This window comes from Drosophila takahashii, chromosome X (assembly GCF_030179915.1).
Source record: "Drosophila takahashii strain IR98-3 E-12201 chromosome X, DtakHiC1v2, whole genome shotgun sequence".
NCBI classification, from domain to species: domain Eukaryota; kingdom Metazoa; phylum Arthropoda; class Insecta; order Diptera; family Drosophilidae; genus Drosophila; species Drosophila takahashii.
Genome location: NC_091683.1, coordinates 8,228,882 through 8,251,327, shown reverse-complemented (window position 1 = coordinate 8,251,327; position 22,446 = coordinate 8,228,882). Strand labels below are relative to the sequence as shown.

Below are 22,446 nucleotides of genomic sequence, written 5' to 3'. Positions count from 1 at the left end.
CCGCTTCATTTTCCCCTGAAGGTTTTCCGTTTCGTCTTCGTTTTTTGGATACGCTCGCGTCCACAACGACGGAAGCATCCAACTAACTCTATATGATGGCCGATCACTTAGACGAACCGCCCCAGAAGCGGGTCAAAATGGATCCAAGTGAGTATAGCGGAGTCCAGAAATTTCCATTTCCATTTCCCATTTTCCAACTGTCACTTTTTGACAGGCCAAAGAAAATTCCCAGCAAAGCCGGCTTTTTATTTAAATCTTTCTAAAGGTTTAGGAAAATAATATTATAATTATAGTTATAATAATAATATCATAACCAATCATTAGCAAATTTTTTGAGACATTTTGATTAGGGAATTTATAAAAAATGTCTTATTTATTAAAAATATGACAGATACGACAGCAAATTTTTCTTGTATTATATTTTTCTATAAAATGATATTATATTGTAATTATAATTATAATGTAATAACCAATCATAGGCAAATTTTTTAAGACACTTAAGTAGGAAATTTATTAAAAATACCTTATGACAGATGTATTTCTTAAAAATATGACAGATATGACAGCAAGTTTTTCTTTTCTTATAGTATTATATTATATTAAAAATATATTAGATAAATATAAATTATAACCAATCATTAGCAAATTTTTTGAAACATTTCGATTATGAATTTTGTAAAAAAGGGATATTTTTTAAATAATATCACAGCTATGACAGCAAATTTTTCTATTCCAATAGTATTTTATTATATTAAATATAATTATAATATCATAACCAATCTTTATGACAGTTGTACTTATTAAAAATATGACAGATATGACAGCTTATTTTTCTTTTTTACCTATCTAAAATATAAAATGTGAATTCCTTTAAAAGACAGTAATTTATTAATTTCACCATATAATTAATAAAATTTTTTGATTTTACCATTTTTGCGGTCTACGAAATGAATCAGTTTGGAGATCTATAGAATATAATATTAAAAAAACCCTTCTCTTGATCTCTTCCCCGCAGCGGACATCTCCTACTTTCTGGAGGAGAATCTGCCCGATGAGCTGGTGTCCTCGAACAGCGGCTGGTCGGATCAGCTGACCGGCGGAGCTGGCGGCGGCAATGGAGGCGGCGGCGCCTCCGGCGTGACCACAAATTCCACATCCGGACCAAATCCCGCCGGCGGTGGACCCAATAAACCACCAGCACCCGGAGGCCCAAACTCCGGACCCCAAGTGGGTGTCAATGTGGGCGTCGTGGGCGTGGTGCCTTCCCAGATGAACGGAGCCGGCGGCGGCGGCGGCGGCAACGGATCCGGAACAGGCGGCGGCGACGACGGCAGTGGCAATAACTCCGGTGGTGCCTCCAACAGGATCAGTCAAATGCAGCACCAGCAGCTGCAGCATCTCCTCCAGCAGCAGCAGCAGCAACAGCAGCAGCAGGGACAAAAGGGAGCCATGGTGGTGCCCGGAATGCAGCAGCTGGGCAGCAAGTCGCCCAATCTGCAGTCACCCAACCAGGGTGGCATGCAGCAGGTGGTGGGCACCCAGATGGGCATGGTCAACTCGATGCCCATGTCGATATCGAATAATGGCAACAATGGCATGAACGCCATACCAGGTGGGAGATGCTCCTCTTAAATATTTTATATATTTTATAAATTATATTAATATTACGTTAATTTATTTAATTCCAGGCATGAACACCATTGCCCAGGGCAATCTGGGCAACATGGTGCTGACCAATAGCGTTGGCGGCGGCATGGGCGGCATGGTCAATCATCTAAAGCAGCAGCAGCCAGGTGTTTCGGTGCCTGGAGGTCCAGGAGCTGGTGGCGGACCAGCTGGCGGAGCTGTTGTGACCCCCAATCAGGGCATGCACATGCAGAATGGACCCATGATGGGCAGGATGGTGGGGCAACAGCATATGCTACGCGGTCCGCATCTCATGGGCGCCGCCGGAGGAGCCGGTGGTCCGGGTAATGGACCAGGTGGCGGTGGACCACGCATGCAGAATCCCAATATGCAAATGGGTAAGTAGTTGTTGATTAGTTGATTATTTCAGTCAGAAGTTTGCAACGCTGAGAAGAAGATGTTGTCCGTTTGTCCGTCCGTCTGTCCGTCCGTTTCTACGCAAACTAGTCTCTCAGTTTTAAAGCTTTCGGGATGAAACTTTCCCAAAAGTCTTCTTTCTATGGCAGGTAGTATATAAGTCGGAACCGGATGGATCAGACAACTATATTTTATAGCTCACATAGGAAAGATCGGAAAAAAAACGTAAAAAAAAATCTAGCTTCCGTGTTTTTTTTTAATTATTACCGTCTACTCTTGGGAATATTATTTTTTAATAAATTATGAATTTTGTATAAAATTTAAAAAAAAAAATCGGACGACTATATCATCTAGCTGCCATAGGAATTGTCGGAAAATTAATGGGAAAGTAAGAGTAAATAAATTATAGCTTCTTTGGTTTTTATTGTATTTTCTTCTACTCTACTTTTTTTGAATATTTCCGAATTTCGATTTTAGTTTTATCAAAATCGGACGATAATATCATATAGCTTTTTAAAGTTAAAATTTAAACATTTATGAATTTTGAATTAAATTTAGAAAAAATCGCCATAGGAATTGTCGGAAAATTAAGGAGCAATAATAGAAAATTGAAAATGTTTGTGATTTGATAATTAATAGGAAAGATCTCCTATCTTGTTTTTGATTTGGTATCTAATTTTGCATTTTCCCCTCTTTTTACCAGGTCAACTCAACAGTCTGCCTTATGGAGTGGGTCAGTATGGTGGTCCTGGCGGAGGCAACAATCCCCAGCAGCAGCAACAGCAGCAGCAGCAACTCCTCGCCCAGCAGATGGCCCAAAGAGGAGGCGTTGTGCCGGGCATGCCGCAGGGCAATCGACCCGTGGGCACCGTCGTTCCCATGTCCACACTGGGAGGCGATGGCTCCGTGGGAGCCGCTGGCCAGCTGGTAGGCGGCAATCCCCAGCAGCAGCAGCAGCAGCAGATGTTGGCGCAACAGCAGGCGGGAGCCATGGGTCCGCGACCACCGCAACCCAATCAGTTGCTCGGTCACCCAGGACAACAGCAGCAGCAGCCGGGAACCTCCCAGCAGCAGCAGCAGCAGGGAGTCGGACTAGCTGTGGTGGCCAATGCAGCGGGAGCAGGTGGTGTGCCAGCGGGAGGAGCAGGCGGCGGAGGAGCTCCTGTCCAGGCCAGTGGTCCCGGTGGCGGCGGCGCCAATCGTGATGTTCCCGACGACCGAAAGCGGCAGATTCAACAGCAACTGATGCTCTTGCTGCATGCCCACAAATGCAATCGACGGGAGAACCTGAATCCCAATCGAGAGGTCTGCAATGTGAACTACTGCAAGGCGATGAAGTCGGTGCTGGCCCACATGGGCACCTGCAAGCAGAGCAAGGACTGCACCATGCAGCACTGCGCCTCCTCGCGCCAAATCCTGTTGCACTACAAGACCTGCACGAATAGCGGCTGCATTATTTGCTATCCCTTTCGCCAGAATCATTCGGTTTTTCAAAATTCCAATGTGCCACCAGGTGGAGGTGGAGGAGGTCCAGCGGGAATAGCAGGAGCACCGGGAGGAGGAGGAGGAGCTCCAGCGGGAGCAGCAGCTGGAGGAGCAGGTGGCTTACAACAGCAGCAGCAACAGCAACCCAATCTCACGGGTCTCGTGGTGGATGGTGTGAAGCAGGGACAACAGCAACAGCAGCAGGTTGCCCCAGGCGGAGTTGGTGGCCAAAACACAGCCATAGTTCTTCCCCAGCAGCAAGGAGCCGGCGGAGCACCAGGTGGTCCCAAAACCCCAGCCGATATGGTGCAACAGTTGACGCAGCAGCAGCAGCAGCAACAGCAGCAGCAGGTGCATCAGCAGCAAGTGCAACAGCAGCAACAGCAACAGGAACTCCGTCGCTTTGATGGCATGGGCCAGGTGGGATTATCCCCCGTCCCCGCTGGTGGAATGCAACAGCAGCAGCAGCAAGGATTGCCGCCTGTGATTCGCATGCAAGGCGCTCAGCCGGCTGTCCGGGTTCTGGGACCCGGTAATCCCGGCGGTAATCCCACAAATGTCCTGCCCAACGATGTGAATAGCCTCCACCAGCAGCAGCAACAGATGCTCCAACAGCAGCAGCAGCAGGGGCAGAACCGACGACGCGGTGGCCTGGCCAACATGGTGGAGCAACAGCAACAGCAACAGCAGCAGCAGCAGCCCAATCCCGCCCAGCTGGGTGGTGGCAACATTCCAGCACCACTTTCCGTCAATGTCGGTGGCTTTGGCAATGCCAATTTCGGTGGTGCAGCCGCCGGCGGAGCGGGAGTAGCCAATGACAACAGCAAACAGCAGCTGAAGGTGGCCCAAGTGCATCCGCAGAGCCATGTGGTTGGAGGATCGGGTGCCGGAGCAGCTGGAGCGGGCGCAGGAGCAACCGGCGGAGGCGGTGGTCAAGTGGCAGCCGGTGTGTCCAGTGTCCTAATGCCAGCCGATACCACGGGAAGTGGTAGTGGAGGAGGTGGCGGCACCGCTGGTAATCCCAACCAGAATCCAGGAGGAGGAGGCGGACCAGGAGGCGCCGGTGGAAACTCCAATGCCCCGGGAGACAACGAGAAAGACTGGCGGGAATCGGTTACCGCCGATCTGCGCAATCATCTTGTCCACAAACTCGTGCAGGCCATCTTCCCCACCTCGGATCCCACGACCATGCAGGATAAGCGTATGCACAATCTTGTTTCCTATGCGGAAAAGGTCGAGAAGGATATGTACGAGATGGCCAAGTCCAGGTCGGAGTACTATCATCTGCTGGCCGAGAAGATCTACAAGATACAGAAGGAGCTGGAAGAGAAGCGGCTGAAGAGGAAGGAGCAGCATCAGCAGATGTTGATGCAGCAGCAGGGCGTAGCGAATCCGGTAGCGGGAGGGGGAGGAGTAACGGGAGGAGCAGCAGCAGGAGGAGGAGCAGGAGCTGGAGGAGCAGTTATCCCCCAGCAGCAGCAACCCCTGCAGGGCTGCATTCATCCGAGCATCAGTCCCATGGGCGGTGTAATGCCCCCGCAACAATTGCGTCCACAGGGTCCACCTGGCAGCATTCTAGGAGTCGGAGGCGTTGGAGGCGTCACCAATAATATGGTGGCCATGCGCAGTCATTCGCCTGGCGGCAATATGCTCGCTTTGCAGCAGCAGCAGCGCATGCAGTTCCCCCAGCAACAGCAACAGCAGCAGCAGCAGCAACCTCCTAACTCGGGAGCTGGGAAAATGCTGGTCGGTCCACCTGGACCAAGTCCCGGTGGCATGGTGGTCAATCCAGCGCTATCACCCTACCAGACGACCAATGTTCTGACCAGTCCAGTGCCGGGACAACAGCAACAGCAGCAGTTTATCAATGCCAACGGCGGCACAGGGGCAAATCCTCAGCTCAGCGAGATGATGAAGCAGCGACACATTCACCAGCAGCAGCAACAGCAACAGCAGCAGCAACAACAGCAGCAGCAGCAACAGCAGGTGCAACAACAGGGAATGTTGCTGCCGCAATCGCCCTTCAGCAATGCCACACCCCTGCAACAGCAGCAACAGGCGACTAGCAACAGCTTTAGTTCGCCAATGCAACAGCAGCAGCAACAGCAGCAGCAGCAACAGAAACCTGGCAGTGTTCTCAACAACATGCCGCCCACGCCCACGAGTTTGGAGGCCATGAATGCGGGAGCGGGAGCGTCAGGAGGAGGTGCCTCCAATGTAACCGTTTCCGCGCCCAGTCCATCGCCTGGCTTCCTCTCCAACGGCCCCTCGATTGGCACGCCCTCGAACAACAACAACAATAGCAGCAGCAGTGCCAACAACAACCCGCCATCGGTGAGCAGTTTGATGCAACAACCGCTAAGCAATCGTCCGGGGACGCCACCCTACATACCCGCCTCTCCAGTGCCGGCGACCAGTGCCTCCGTCGGTCTGGCGGCCAGCAGTACGCCCGCCTCGGCAGCAGCAACGTGTGCGAGTAGTGGAAGCGGTAGTGGGAGCAACAATAGCAACAGTGGAGGAGCCACTGCAGCGGGTGCAAGTTCCACTTCATCCTCTGCTTCCTCGGCGGGCTCTGGAACGCCACTTAGCTCGGTTTCCACGCCAACCACAAGCTCTACAACGACGCCTGCTAGCAATCCAATGCTCCTCTTGTCGGGAGGAGCGGCAACGGGATCCGGAGGAGCCACAACTACAACGACAACATCCTCCAGTAGTCGCATGATGAGCAGCAGCAGCAGTCTCTCCTCACAGATGGCCGCTCTGGAGGCGGCGGCGCGGGACAATGACGATGAGACGCCCTCGCCGTCTGGGGAGAACACCAATGGCAGTGGTGGAAGTGGTAATACAGGCGGTGGCATGGCCTCCAAGGGCAAGCTGGACTCGATTAAGCAAGACGATGATATCAAGAAGGAGTTCATGGACGACAGTTGCGGCGGGAATAACGATAGCTCGCAAATGGATTGCTCGACGGGCGGTGGAAAGGGAAAGAATGTGAATAACGATGGGACGAGCATGATCAAAATGGAGATCAAGACGGAGGAGGGTCTGGATGGCGAGGTGAAGATCAAAACGGAGGCCATGGATGTCGACGAGGCCGGAGGATCGCAGGCGGGCGAGCATCATGGTGAAGGCGGTGGCGGTGGTGGCGCCGGCGGCGGCAAGGATAACATCAACGGGGCCCACGATGGTGGAGCTTCGGGCGGTGTCGGTGGTGGTGTGGATATTAAACCGAAGACGGATACGAAACCACTGGTGCCGGAACCACTGGCTCCGAATGCGGGTGACAAGAAGAAGAAATGCCGTAAGTTTTATTCGCTAGATATTGTATCAGGGTTCAGAAAATAACACACAGTGTTAAAAACTAGTGTTATTAACATGTTAAAAAAATTATAGACTTGTGTGTACAAAATTGTATCCTACATATGTTAGAAACATAAATAACACACACAGTTAATTTGTGATATTTCCACAAAGTGTTCTTTACGCAACGTGTTTTTAACACAATGAGTTTTTGAGTATAAGAATTCTTACATACTTTGAGTTAAAACTAACAAATAAGATATCATATTGATTTTTCATTTTTCCTTCGACTTAATTTTCATTTGTGTTAAAAAAAACAGTGTGTAAAAAACACGTAGTGTTAATAACACATTGTGTAAAAAACACTTGTATTTGACACAAATGTCAACCATTTTGCTCTCACTGTTAAATACAATTTTTCATGTTTTTTACATTTCCGAACCTTGAAATATATATATATATATATATATCTGATATAATAACTCCCCCGATCCCTTTTAGAATTCAATCCCGAAGAGCTGCGCACCGCTTTGCTGCCAACGCTGGAGAAGCTCTATCGTCAGGAGCCCGAATCGGTGCCCTTTCGCTATCCCGTCGATCCCCAGGCTCTGGGCATTCCCGATTACTTTGAGATCGTCAAGAAGCCCATGGACCTGGGCACCATACGCACCAATATCCAGAATGGCAAGTACAGTGATCCCTGGGAGTATGTGGACGATGTTTGGCTGATGTTCGACAATGCCTGGCTGTATAATCGCAAGACATCGCGGGTCTATCGCTATTGCACAAAGGTGGGTTTTATAAAGATTTTAAATCTTGAAGGATTTGTAATTTATATATAATATTTTCTTGTAGCTCTCTGAGGTCTTTGAGGCGGAGATTGATCCTGTGATGCAGGCACTCGGCTATTGCTGCGGCCGGAAGTACACGTTCAATCCACAGGTGCTCTGCTGTTACGGCAAGCAGCTCTGTACGATTCCAAGGGACGCCAAGTACTACAGCTACCAGAACAGGTATGTGTTGATCTCCAATACGATCCTAAACGATAAGATCCTATATGATACGATCCTATACAATACGATCCCCCATCGAGAACTATTTGCTTGGCTCCGTTTCGTTTCTGTTTCTCTGTTTGATGTGTGAAATGTAATTTAGTTAAACCGCTTGCGAGTCCTTAAAAAATGTTTTGTAATCAGAGAGGCCTGTTTCGGTATAAAAACAAAAAATTATCAAAAAATATATTAAGTATATATTTAGGCCCTTCAAATGCTAACAAAAAAACCAGAACAGGTCCTGTGATTTAGTTATAAACCGCTTGCTCTCTTTTACCGATTCCATGTGAATGTTCGATGGCTGCTTTCTCAGCATCTTTATCATATATAAATAAAATATAAGAAATGTCCGTTTTGTGCACTAATTTGATGGCTTTTGATCCTTGATCTCCCTTTGTGATCCTTTCCTCCCTCTCTCTCTCTCTTCTGTGTTTTCCCCCCGTGTGTGTGTTTTATCCCTAATGTTGCTGTGTACATAAAAAATATTAAATGTTGCACATTGCGCAAAATATATATAATATATAGATATAACAATCCAACAACGATACACACACACACACTCCTTAAAAACCGCCGCTTTTGCCATCCATCATGGCCAGAAACTATATCCAATTCCCGCTTTCCAAGTCGAGGTTTAACATTCCACATTTTTCGAGTAGTCAGAACCGAGCAAAACGAACCCAAAACGGATTAAAAATTAACATAGTTCCTTAATAATCCAATAATCTGATTGAGAACCGATCTCTCATATGATTAGAAATCTTGAGTATCCCAGTTTGTAATTAAATACTATACAATCATATGAGATTTATGACAAAATTTTTTTAAAATCCATATAGAGTAAGGATTTTCTATATGATAAAGAACCGATCTCTCATATGATAAGAAAACTTGAGTATCCCAGTTTGTAATTAAATACCATACGATCATATGAGATTTATGATATGATTTTAAAAAAATCAATATAGAAATCCAATTTATTTTCTATGTGTAATATGTGTATATAATGTTATAAAGTATACAAGAACATAAGATCGTAATGCTACTGGGATATTTAAGAAACACCCCCTCTATAATAATTCTACCCCCTAATTGTTGTATTAATGTGACAAAAATTCTAATGCAAATCAAATCACTCTTTTTGTTTCTCTTCCTTTCTTTCTTTTTACGTTTATTTTTTGATTTCCTTTTCTCCCCCGCAACAACTACTACAAAAACAAAAAAACAATAATAATAATAATACTACCCGTTAATCTGTGTCACCTCATAACTGTATTATTGCGTGTCTTTATCAAACTTTGTGTCTCTGTGTGTGTGTACCAATCTCTGTGTGTGCGTGTGAAAATTGACAACAAAAAAACAAAACAACGAAAAACAAAATGAAAAATAAAAACAACATATAAACCACCACACTCACACACTCTCGCAATTGACTAAATGCATATAACCATCTCGCTTGCACGCACACCTGTACATCCGTACATCCGAACACCTGTACACCCGAACACCTGAACACCCATATACACCTGTACACACGCCTGTGTTGTTGTGTTCCCCTTTTGGCTGCCATCTTCAAATTTCGTCCATCAACTAAAATCGTAAAAAATAAACAAAAAAAACAAAATATAAACAAACGCAATCGAACAACAAAAAAAAAACAAAACAACAGTCTAAAGGAATACGGTGTCGCCTCAAATAGATACACCTACTGCCAAAAGTGCTTTAACGACATCCAGGGCGATACGGTCACACTGGGCGACGATCCACTGCAATCGCAAACGTGAGTATAGAACCCAGTAAATGTACAACTTTTTTTGAATATTTTTTAAGGATTAGTTTTTATTCTCAAAAAAAAAAGATTATTTTTAGAAACTATAGAACAATTCTCATAAGTTTTCATTAAAATTATGATCCTATAGGAGATTATATGCTATCAAGTCATGAGAAAAATAGTTTTATTATTGTAAAGATATTAGTTTTGGGAATAGGTTTAAAAATATGAAAAGCAAATTAAAAAATATTATTAAAAATATCGTTAAAATTCTAGTTCTAGTTTGAAACCAAATTTTAATTTTAATTTAAAATGTTATCTCAGATAAAAATGCAACTTTCGAATTTTTGTTAAGGATTATTTTGTGTTCCAAAAAAAGGAATTAGTTTTAACTTTGATAAATAGTATAGGCTGTTTTTAAATAGGTATCGAAAGGTTTTAATAAGGTTTTAGATTATTTAAGGTTTTCATTAAAAAATTTCCCTTTCTCATAAACCTCTTCCAATCATCTCCCTTACCCTTCAGCCAAATCAAGAAGGACCAGTTCAAGGAGATGAAGAACGATCACCTGGAGCTGGAGCCGTTTGTCGATTGCCAGGAGTGCGGACGCAAGCAGCACCAGATCTGTGTCCTCTGGCTGGATTCGATTTGGCCCGGCGGCTTTGTGTGCGACAACTGCCTGAAGAAGAAGAACTCGAAGCGGAAGGAGAACAAGTTCAATGCGAAGCGCCTGCCGACCACCAAGCTGGGCGTCTACATCGAGACGCGGGTGAATAACTTCCTCAAGAAGAAGGAGGCGGGCGCCGGCGAGGTGCACATCCGTGTCGTAAGCTCATCGGACAAGTGCGTCGAGGTGAAACCTGGGATGCGGCGGCGTTTCGTCGAGCAGGGCGAGATGATGAACGAGTTTCCGTATCGGGCCAAGGCCCTGTTCGCCTTCGAGGAGGTCGACGGCATCGATGTCTGCTTCTTTGGCATGCACGTCCAGGAATACGGATCCGAGTGCCCGGCGCCGAATACGCGGCGTGTGTATATCGCCTATCTGGACTCGGTTCATTTCTTCCGGCCAAGACAATACCGCACAGCGGTCTATCACGAAATCCTGCTCGGCTACATGGACTATGTGAAGCAGCTGGGCTACACGATGGCCCACATTTGGGCCTGTCCGCCGTCCGAGGGCGATGACTACATCTTCCACTGCCATCCGACGGACCAGAAGATCCCGAAGCCCAAGCGCCTGCAGGAGTGGTACAAGAAGATGCTCGACAAGGGCATGATCGAGCGCATCATACAGGACTACAAGGACATTCTCAAGCAGGCGATGGAGGACAAGCTGGGCTCCGCAGCCGAGCTGCCCTACTTCGAGGGCGACTTTTGGCCCAATGTGCTGGAGGAGAGCATCAAGGAGCTGGACCAGGAGGAAGAGGAGAAACGCAAGCAGGCCGAGGCCGCCGAGGCGGCAGCTGCAGCGAATGTAAGTTGCTAAATAGTTTTAATATATATATCTGTATTGGAGCCCATTTAATTTTTGTTTTATCGTAGTATGCCACAAAAGTTCTGATTTATTTAATTCAATTCTATGTGAAATACATTTAAACAAATCAGAAAAATTCAAAATGAATTAGAAAAACATTAATTCAATTCTATGTAAAATAAATTGAATGTTTTTCTAATTCATTTCCAATTGAATAAATGAATGAATAATTTTTTTGCCAGGATTTTGTTGTGCTTTCTTTTGAGAACAAAATGTAGAAAATTTAAACTCAAAATTCCAATTTATTCATATAAAACAAAAAAATTCAAAATAATTTATTGAACCATTTCATGCAGGGCTCTAATCTGTTTATATTATATCATTTTATAATACTAATATTGAACCCCTTGCAGCTTTTCTCGATCGAGGAGAACGAGGTCAGCGGCGATGGCAAGAAGAAGGGCCAGAAGAAGGCCAAGAAGTCAAACAAATCTAAGGCGGCGCAGCGCAAGAACAGCAAAAAGTCCAATGAGCACCAATCGGGCAACGATCTCTCGGCCAAAATCTATGCGACGATGGAGAAGCACAAGGAGGTCTTCTTTGTCATCCGTCTCCATTCCGCCCAGTCGGCAGCGAGTTTAGCGGTAAGTACATATGTCTGATCTTGGCCATCGTTCAGGGGGACTAACTTGGTTTTTATATTCTTGCATTCAACAGCCCATCCAGGATCCCGATCCGCTGCTCACATGCGATCTTATGGACGGACGCGATGCCTTCCTCACCCTCGCCCGCGACAAGCACTTTGAGTTCTCGTCGCTGCGGCGGGCACAGTTCTCCACGCTGTCCATGTTGTACGAGCTGCATAACCAGGGCCAGGATAAGTTCGTCTACACCTGCAACAATTGCAAGACGGCGGTGGAGACTCGCTTCCACTGCACCGTCTGTGATGTGAGTATTTATTATGGTTATATGATGGAATCTTTGCAGACTATTCATTTTAATTTAAAGAAGAAACTCATTGCTTACTCATTACTAGGCATTTTTACAGAGATAAGGTGGGAAATGTGATAAGGGGGTTTGCGATCGGGTGTGGACCACTCAAAAAACTATTACTCATAAAGTCAGTGATCAGTGTTTCACAAACGGGATCTTTAACTAAAGTTCTTAACCATTGAAAGTATTTCATAATATTTGAAATTGGAATGTATATATATAAGGAGCTTGAAAAATATCGACATTATCGATATATTCGATCTTATAATGGATGGACCACTCAAAAAGCTATTACTCATAAAGTCAGTGATCAGTGTTTCACCAAGGGGATTTTCAACTAAAGCTCTTAACCATTAAAAATATATGATAATATTTGAAAATAGAATATATAAGGTGGAGTTTGAAAAATATCGACATTATCGATATTTTCGATGTTATACTAATCATTATAATTTTTATTTATTGCTCTAGATTTTACTCTTTTTCCCTTTTAAAAAAATCGATATTATCGATACAATATTGTAAAAATATCGAAAATATCAATATTTAAAATTTTTTTATATTTAAACAAGCAATGCTAATCTCGATCTTCTACCCATCTCCACTCCCTCTAGGACTTTGATCTGTGCATCGTGTGCAAGGAGAAGGTCGGCCATCCGCACAAGATGGAGAAGCTCGGCTTCGACATCGACGACGGCTCTGCGCCGGCGGATCACAAGCAGGCGAATCCGCAGGAGGCCCGCAAGCAGTCCATCCAGCGTTGCATTCAGTCTTTGGTCCACGCCTGCCAGTGTCGCGATGCCAACTGCCGTTTGCCATCGTGCCAGAAGATGAAGCGCGTCGTTCAGCACACAAAGAACTGCAAACGAAAGACGAACGGCGGCTGTCCCATTTGCAAGCAGCTCATCGCCCTCTGTTGCTACCACGCGAAGCACTGTCAGGAGCAGAAGTGCCCCGTGCCCTTCTGTCCCAACATCAAGCACAAGCTCAAGCAGCAGCAGCTCCAGCAGAAGTGAGTTTGATTTAATTGATTGTATATTGATTTGTTGCCCGCCAATTTGTATCGGGGTTCGAATTTTGACACGCATGTTCAAAACATGAAGCAAAATTGTTTAAAAAAAACAAAGCAAAAAACACACACAGCTCACTTGTGATTTTTACACAATGTGTTATTAACACGACGTGTTTTTTACATATGTTAGTTTTCACCATTTCAAAGCATGTATGAATTATTATACTAAAAAACCGTTCATTTTCAGTTCAACATACAATTCTGACACTTTAATGTCAAAAACTCTTTGTGTTAAAAACACGTTGTGTATAAAACACGTCGCATAAATAACACAAATTACATGTGTAGGATACAATTTTTTACACAAAAGTCAATATCTTTTTTTGAACTTAATTCAAAGTTTTTGGTATTTAACATAACACAAGTTTTTTACAGTGTGTGATATTTTCCTCACCCTGATTTGTATTAATTTACTGAATTGAAGGCGTCAAATTGATCACTGTTCTCCCCACTAAAACATATCTCCTCTCTTCCCTTCCAGACTCCAACAGCAACAGTTGCTGCGTCGTCGTGTGGCTCTCATGTCCCGGACAGCTGCCCCGGCCGCTCTGCCCGGTCCCGCTGCAGTTCCAGCCATCGTTTCCGGTGGCGGAGGAGGCGGCGGCGGAGGCGGAGTACCCGTGGTCGGAATGTCCGGCGTGGCGGTTAGCCAACAAGTTTTACCCGGCCAGGCGGGCATAATGCCGCCGGGAGCGGGCGGCATGTCGCCTTCAACAGTCGCAGTGCCCTCGCCCGTTTCTGGAGGAGCTGGCGGAGCCGGCGGCATGGGCGGAATGACCTCACCGCATCCGCATCAACCGGGCATTGGCATGAAGCCCGGCGGCGGTCACTCACCGTCGCCGAATGTCCTGCAGGTGGTGAAGCAGGTCCAGGAGGAGGCGGCCCGTCAGCAGGTCTCGCATGGCGGCAACTTTGGCAAGGGCGTTCCAATGGCGCCGCCCCAGATGAATCGCCCGATGGGCGGCGGCGTCGGCGGCGGAGGACCCAATCCGAATGTGGTCAATCAGCTGGGCGGCATGGGTGTCGGCGTAGGAGGCGTCGTTGGAGGAGTTAACGTTGGAGTTGGAGGCGTAGTTGGCCAACTGGGCGCCGGCGGCGGTGGCAATCCCGGCCCCGGTGGCCCAGGAGTTCCCGGCTCCGGCAACTGCGGCATGAATGTCAATCACCTGCTCTCCATGGATCAGTGGGGCGGCGGTGGCGGTGGAGGAGGAGGAGTAGCCGGCGGAGCAGGCAATCCTGGCGGTGGTAATCCCCAGGCACGCTATGCCAACAATGCCAGCGGCATGCGACAGCCGACGCAGCTGATGCAGACGAATCTGATACCGCAGCAGCAGCAGCAGCAGCAGATGATGGGCGGCCTGCCCAATCAGCTGGGCGGTGGCCAAATGCCCGTCGGCGGCGGAGGACAGCATGGCGGAATGGGCGGCATGGGAGGAATGGGAGCACCGCCAATGGCCGGAACTGTTGGCGGCGTACGTCCGCCGCCGGGAGCAGGAGGAGGAGGCGGCGGCGGCGGCGGCGGAGGAGGAAGCGGCACTGGTGGTGGCCTGAATACCCAGCAACTCGCACAGATTATGCAGAAGATCAAGAACAATCCCACCAACGAGAGCAACCAGCACATACTCACCATCCTCAAGCAGAATCCACAGATCATGGCGGCGATCATCAAGCAGCGCCAGCAGAGCCACCAGTCGCAGATAAATGCGGCGGCGGGTGGCGGAGCGCCCGGTGGTCCCGGCGGTGGAGCTTTGCAGCAGCAGCAGCAGGCGGGCAATGGGCCGCAGAATCCCCAGCAGCAGCAGCAGCAACAACAGCAACAGCAGCAGCAGCAACAGGTGATGCAGCAACAGCAGATGCAGCACATGATGAACCAGCAGCAGGGCGGTAATCCGCAGCAGATGAATCCCAACCAGCAGCAGCAGGTTAATCTGATGCAGCAGCAGCAGCAGGGAGGACCCGGAGGACCGGGTGCTGGGCAACAGCATCGCATGCCCAACATGCAGAACGCGATGATGCTGCAGAGCCTTCCGCCCAACATGTCGCCCGGTGTCTCCGCTCAGGGAGGAATGGTGAGTGACCGAAAGCAACCGCATACTATTAGAAAGTCCCATCTTGGACACTAACTGAAAGCAGGTTCTGTAGTTTATAGTTCGTCATTAATGGAAATCCCTTAAATTACTTTAGAAATCTAAAATTTAAATTACGATCAAAGACGGAGATTTTTAACATTCATATAAATTTGTAAGAATTCGTTGAAAATATTAATTAAAGCCAACATGGTTTCTTTATGAGGTAGAAATTCCTTTAATTGTTTTATAAATACTTTTTTCTTTTAAAATTAAAATTGTTCAGTTTATATTTTAAAATATTTAACAAAAGCTTAAAATATTCATAAAAATTCTTAAAAATTTGTTGAAAATGTTACCTGAAATGTTAGCTTCAGTTTTTTTATGAGAACCTAAGAAATTGCTGGGTTACATTTATTAAAATATTCATCAGGACTTCCTATTATATCTATACAAATTTAACTAATTCTTAGAAAAAATTTTTTTAATGTACTTTTGAAGGGGTTATATAAGAAGTTGTTATAGGAATTAAGCCATATTTCATGTAACTGATTTTATAAATTAGCTTAAGGAACTCGGTTGGGTTATAATATTTAAATTTCCCTCAGGGTTTCTTATTATTTCTTTAAATATTAAACTAATTCATGGAAAATATGTATTAGGAGTAACTTTTTTGAGAGGTTTATCTATGAGATTTAATATTTACACAACTCTTTGAAATAATCTTGGTATTCCTAGCCAAACCAAAGTTAATCCCTTAAATTCCGTCTGTGAGTACTAAGTGAACCTTCCACCACCCCTCACAGGTGCCCAACCAGAACTGGAACAAGATGCGCTACATGCAGATGAACCAGTACCCGCCACCGTATCCGCAGCGCCAGCGTGGTCCGCACATGGGCGGAGCGGGACCCGGTCCCGGCCAGCAGCAGTTCCCCGGCGGCGGTGGCGGCGGCGGCGGAGCGGGCAACTTTAATGCGGTGGGCGGTGCTGGAGGCGCCGGCGTCGTTGGAGTTCCCGGCGGAGCGAATGCCGTGCCCGGTGGCGATCAGTACTCGATGGCCAATGCGGCGGCAGCCTCCAATATGCTGCAACAGCAGCAGGGCGTTGGAGTGGGAGTCGGCGTGGGAGTTGGAGTCGGAGTAAAGCCCGGTCCCGGCCAGCAGCAACAGCAGATGGGCGTGGGCATGCCGCCGGGCATGCAGCAGCAGCAACAGCAGCAGCAACAGCAACCGCTGCAGCAGCAACAGATGATGCAGGTGGCCATGCCGAATGCCCAGAATGCCCAGAATCCGTCGTCGGTGGTCGGCGGCGGTGGTGGACCCAATGCCCAGGTGATGGGTCCCCCGACGCCGCATTCGCTGCAGCAGCAGCTGATGCAATCGGCCCGCTCCTCGCCGCCCATTCGCTCGCCGCAGCCGACGCCATCGCCGCGTTCGGCGCCCTCGCCTCGAGCCGCTCCCTCCGCCTCGCCCAGGGCCCAGCCCTCGCCGCATCATGTGATGAGCCATTCGCCGGCGCCGCAGGGGCCGCCGCACGATGGAATGCACAATCATGGGATGCATCATCAGTCGCCGCTGCCCGGAGTTCCACAGGATGTGGGCGTAGGCGTCGGCGTGGGCGTCGGAGTCGGAGTGGGCGTGAATGTGGGCAACGTAGGCGGTGTGGGCAATGCCGGAGGAGCCCTGCCCGATGCCTCCGATCAGCTGACCAAGTTTGTGGAGCGGCTCTAGTGCAGCAACAGCAGCTGGTAGCAGCCGTAGACTGAAGAATGGTAAACCAGAGAAACCAGACGACCAACAACAGCAACATCATCATCAGCCAGCAGGGATCACCAGTGTGTGTTAAACTTTAACGACTATTACGCAACTATATTCTATATATTATATATAATTATCTATTTTTTTTTTATCAAAAACCGCACCCCTAATTGTATAGCGTTATTCATATAATTAAATCAACAACTATCACACCTAATTTGTACTATAGACTAAGATATTTCGCCCAGCCCTTTATTTTTAAGTCTAGGACAAAATTTGAACAAAGCATTATGATTCGATTTCCATGTTAAGGCCCGCGTTTAAGCAAATATATATATCATATATTTCATATGCCCTATTAACACACACACACCATGTATTAATTAATGAATGCAATTCGTTCTTTCAACTGAAAACTGAAACCGAAATAGAAGAGCATACAGGATCAGGAGGACTTATAGACAGACAGACAGCAGACAGCGTTTAAAACGTTGAGCAAAAGCTAAAAACCTTTCCTTAGTGACTTGCGTAGAAAGTCGCAATGTTTTATAACGTAAAATTATTTATTTTGTGACTCTGCCACTAACAAAAAAAGCAAAAAACAAACGAAGAGAAAAGAGAGATGATGTTGTAAAGTTGAATTAAGTTTTTTGTACCCCTGTAGTGTTGTAAGCCAGTTGACCGACGACGACGATGACGACGACATTTCACCCGACCATCCGCATCCGCACAAGAAATATATAGCCTATAGTGAACATGTGCCTGTTCGGCGATCGATCGGCAGTTGATTAAGTGCTCCTTATAGGAGCTTCAAATTGGGAACACGCATAGAGTAAATACATATTTTTATACACAGATCGCAGATCGGTGGGAATCTGAATCGTAATCGTATTTGAAATCGAGGATCCTCATCCTTAGCCTAAACCAAACCTAAACCAATCCGATAATAACCTAACCCCCCCAATCATCTGAACCCAATTTAATCACTTCCAGTTGACAGACAACCATAAGTATATAACCGAGGATGAGGAGAGCGGAGAGTTGGGAGGACAATTAGGAGAATCAGGAATCAGGACAGTAGCAAACGAAACACCAAACAGATTAGCAGAGGAGTAGGATGACCGGGGGAGCGATACGAAAGGAGTATGATTAACAAGAGCAACAAAATAGCAATAGCCAAAATGCTTTGAAAACAGTTTTAGGGTACTTGAACTAAGTAAGGAACTAACATTTACAACATATAAATATATATATATTATTATGCGTACGTAGGACAACTAATTAGAGTTGTAATTTCTAACAAATTGTTCACGAATTGATTGTTTATATTGAAATAAGGATTTTTAGTCGTAAGGACTTCGCCCCCACGTGTGTGTGTGTTTGAGTGTGTATGCGTGTCGGTGTGCTTGTGTGCGTGTGCGCGTTCCGTTCCTAATTCCTCGATTTATTATACATCCATTTAATTATTTTCGAACCTATTGTACATAGCAACCTAATAATAACTTGACGTTTTAACTTAGTATTTGATTTTGTGATAGCCAAAAGAAAAGGATAAGGGAGCGCCAACAAAACCCCCAATTGTCTCAAAAAAAATAAAAGCAGGAAGAAGGATTTTTTAAAACGGGGGACGCAGGATTGATTGCTATTTATTAACGCTAAAACGAAAGAAAAACAAAAACAAAAAACCATTTAGGCTATAAACTTTTAGGCTAAAACGCGATTTAGTTTTATCACTATTTATTAGACGTAGTCTGTAGTTTCCGACAACTGGGTTCTTTCATAAATCGGATGATATATATCATGTCTAAATATGATTTTTTTTCGTACATCTAAGATGGTATGTTTGGAGTAGGACGATTAGGAGGATTAGAAGGACTAGAAGCAGGATATTGTTTTCGTTTTCAAACTGTTTTCATTCTACCAGTTGCCGCCGCCCAAGAATCAGACAGAGACAGGAGACAGCGAGAGAGCGAGACAGTAGATGGAGGGGATTTTGTAAATTTTAGATACTAGGATACTTATTCACTGCGCATAAAAATGCCTTCAATTGCGACATCAGCAAGTAACTAACATTAAATTGTAAATACCCCAAAACACACACACACATACGAATACAAATACAAATACACAATATATATAAATATATATATATTTACCGATTACTGATTAACGATTACTGATAGGTGTAGTAGGTCACGTACGCGACAGTTTGTAAAATCCAATGCCCTAGTTCGTAAGCCGCGCATACATATATCGAAAAAATCGGTTATATCGTTTATAAATAGATCGATCTACACCGCCACACACGCATATGGCATACATATATATAAATATATCGGGATATATACTTTTAGTTAGTGTGTTTTTAAACGAAACGCGCATAGTTTCCTTAGCTAAGCGAAAGACAACAAAAAAAAAATTGGAAAACCAACTAAAAAAGCTGCGCCTGCCACCGATAAAACCGATAACCCACGCTGCGCTGCACACAATCAAAAAAACAAAAAAAAAACAGACACCAAAAACAAAAACTAAAAATAAAGCAAGTTAAAGTAAATATTATTATATAGAAACGAAAACATACTCAAGTCACTGGGCTCTGCCGCCGAATGCCTTTGTACTTTTAACGTATGGAACAATGATCGGTAATTGTTTATCGACTATCGTTGATCGGTAATAGTTGCGATAACAAGACGCTGCCTTCAAAACGCAGGCGCCGCGTGCTGGTGCAAAATAAACAAAATGAAAAAACTAAAAAAAAAAAGTTATCGGATTAGCGGGCGCAGCGTTTAAATATTAATTAAACCCACGATAGTAACCAAAAAAAAATGAAGGATGTTCGAGAGAGAGGGAGACAGAGAGAAAAAGCTTTTTTCTGCGCATTGTTTTTGTTTTTATACCACACAGTCAGCAGCAATGAACAAAGTTATGGGTGTGAAAGAGAGCGAGATAGAGAGAGTGGCTGAGTGAGTGTGCGAGTGCGAGTGGCAAAGACACATCAATTATCGTTTTTTAACCGTTTTGTGTGTGAGAGCGGCTTAAAGAGCGAAAGAAAGTTAGAGAGAGAGCATATTCCAAAACTATTTGTGATTACAATTATATATGATGATGAAAAGAAGAAGAAGTAAAAGAAGAAAAGCCGGAAGCCAGAAATCCAGAAAACTTAGGAGGAACACAAAACGCATTAACCGGATGATACCTAGATTCTAAGCCTTAGTCTAAAAACCAGCGCTATATACACATTTATATATATATATAGGTATGATCGATCACACGAGAGAGCGAGGAATATATATAGTTAAGTCCACACACTTGTAAATTATAAAATGAACATTTATTCTAAATGCAGTAGCAGCGGAAAAAAAAAGAAAAACGAAAATCGTTAACCGAAGACGAAGCACTTTGCTAAAACGCGTTTATTATTATGCATACAAAATGTAATTTCTTATAACAAAAGCCCAGAAAACCCACAAAAAAAGAATGAACTCGAGAAAAAAAAACACAAAGGATGCGAAGGATAGATAAGTCAAGTGTAAAGTAAACCAAGCCTTAGTAAAAACTAGTTCTAACACGACAACCACAACAACAACATAAAAACAAAACAACAAAACAAGAGAAGAGAAGAGAAAGCGGTAAAAGGAAGAACGAAAGTAAAAACGATTGATACTAATAACTAATAATAATGAGTACGATAATGTTTATGCTAATGATTACGATAACGATAAATGATAATGATAAATGATAAAGATAAACCGTTACGACATAATACCTACTTGTAAAATAGTGCGACAGTTAAGCTGATAAGATGACTTTGACTTTTCTATCAGATTTCATTAATTTAATGACACCCCCTCCCAAAAAAAACACACATATACTCCCCACCCCCCACAAACACACACACGCATACACATCCATTGCATGAGTGTATGATTAAACATAAATATATAAATATTTTTTTTACTATTATTACGATGATTATAATTATTAATATTATTATTGTTTCTACCAATCTCTATTTCCTACCACCTTATTTCCCCTCTTTTTTTGTCGTATTGATCCAAAATCACAGCGAACCAAGCGAAACAAAACAAAGCAAACAAAAACAACAAAATAAAAAAAACAACAACACTGTAATTAACTAAATACTTTGCTTGAAAGTGTAAAATAAATTAATTTAAATAAAAATTATGAAATTAAAACGAAACGTTGATTTTTATGTGGGAACGGTAACTCTCCTTATAATTATTCCAAGTGCATTTTAATCCATTCCAAGATTAAGCAGTGATTATATAATCTGTTGACACGCCCGATAATGGTCCAAAAATAATGTCGGACCATGCATACCACACAACCCATATACAATGCATATTTGCCTAAATTTAAATAGAACTCAATGGCGAAACGTAGTTGGTGATAAGGGAGCAGGTGCGTCTGGGTTCGGGGAATTCAGAATCGAGAGTTACGAGTGGAGTGGAGAGCCCTTGAATTATTGGGTCGATATGATTCACATTCGCCGCAGGAAGGATTTATGGCCCCTAAGCTCCAAAGACGTCGCTTCACTTTCCTTTATAGTGGGTATATCGCCAGGCGGAAGTCGGGAGAACAGCGGCTGTTGGAGTGCAAAGTCCGTACCGCTCTTCTTTTATAGCGGGCGGTGTTTATTTTATGGATTGCCGTGCGCTGCTGGGAATTATCCGTAACTATCAACCCGTGCCATCGTCACTTGGAACATCTATAAATAATGTGTCGAAAACAGTTTCAAGTGCCCCCGGCCAATTGACGTTCTAGCCCCGAGGGATATATGTGTGCAGATCCCATCGCCTCGGAACGAATCATGATCCCTGATATGGCTATTAGAGGTGGACCTTAGTGGTACGGTATACGGTTATTATTATAGTCCTTAAGAAGGTATGTAAGAATGATGTGGATTTTTCTTGCAAGTTCAGGCTTGAATGCCAATCGATTGGTAATATAACGAGGTTCACATTCCATATTGGGAACATTACTTACGTTTTTATGGTCGAAATACTGATTTTTTGGGTGGAAAATCATGGTCTTGATTTTTGATAAAAATATGATTTTTCTTACCGTTTTTTGGCTGTAACTTGGACAAAAATGGTCCGATATCAAAAAGGCTTACTGTTTTGGCTAGCTAACGACCCATATTTTAATATCCGTGCACTTTTTGAGCGATTTAACAAAAATAATTTTTGATTACATTTTTGCATTTTTGATAAGGGATTACATCATGATTTTTTGAAAAAAATGAGAAAAAATTAAAAGTTCCAGGTTTGAATGCCAATCGATTGGGAATTCAATAACGAGTTCAGAAAGGTATGACATTCCATATTGGGACCATTATTTTTATGGTCGAAATACTGATTTTTTGGGTGGAAAATGAAGATAAAAATTTTTTGATAAAAATATGATTTTTCT

The 22,446-nt window shown here is 44.6% G+C and overlaps 1 protein-coding gene across 2 annotated transcripts; it reads left to right on the top strand.

Annotated features, from left to right (window-relative positions):
• Window positions 1–7: 7 nt before the first annotated feature.
• Window positions 8–20,623, top strand: nej (nejire). 2 transcript variants are annotated; one of them, XM_070218503.1, is made up of 13 exons: window positions 8–147; window positions 1,016–1,612; window positions 1,689–2,024; window positions 2,747–6,829; window positions 7,330–7,619; window positions 7,684–7,841; window positions 9,580–9,660; window positions 10,177–11,125; window positions 11,539–11,769; window positions 11,843–12,073; window positions 12,733–13,130; window positions 13,672–15,259; window positions 16,063–20,623. In XM_070218503.1, the coding sequence occupies exons 1-13, from the start codon at window positions 93–95 to the stop codon at window positions 16,984–16,986; spliced, it is 9,921 nt and encodes a 3,306-aa protein (XP_070074604.1). In that variant the 5' UTR covers window positions 8–92; the 3' UTR covers window positions 16,987–20,623. The 2 variants fall into 2 exon arrangements, with proteins under 2 accessions (XP_070074604.1, XP_017012882.2); XM_017157393.3 differs by having other exon boundaries at window positions 9,550–9,660.
• Window positions 20,624–22,446: the final 1,823 nt, after the last annotated feature.

Coding starts and splice junctions, on each gene's coding strand:
- nej (XM_017157393.3), top strand. CDS start 93: ATGATGGCCGATCACTTAGACGAACCGCCCCAGAAGCGGGTCAAAATG. Junction 11,126..11,538: donor AGGCGGCAGCTGCAGCGAAT/GTAAGTTGCTAA, acceptor AACCCCTTGCAG/CTTTTCTCGATCGAGGAGAA. Junction 11,770..11,842: donor AGTCGGCAGCGAGTTTAGCG/GTAAGTACATAT, acceptor TGCATTCAACAG/CCCATCCAGGATCCCGATCC.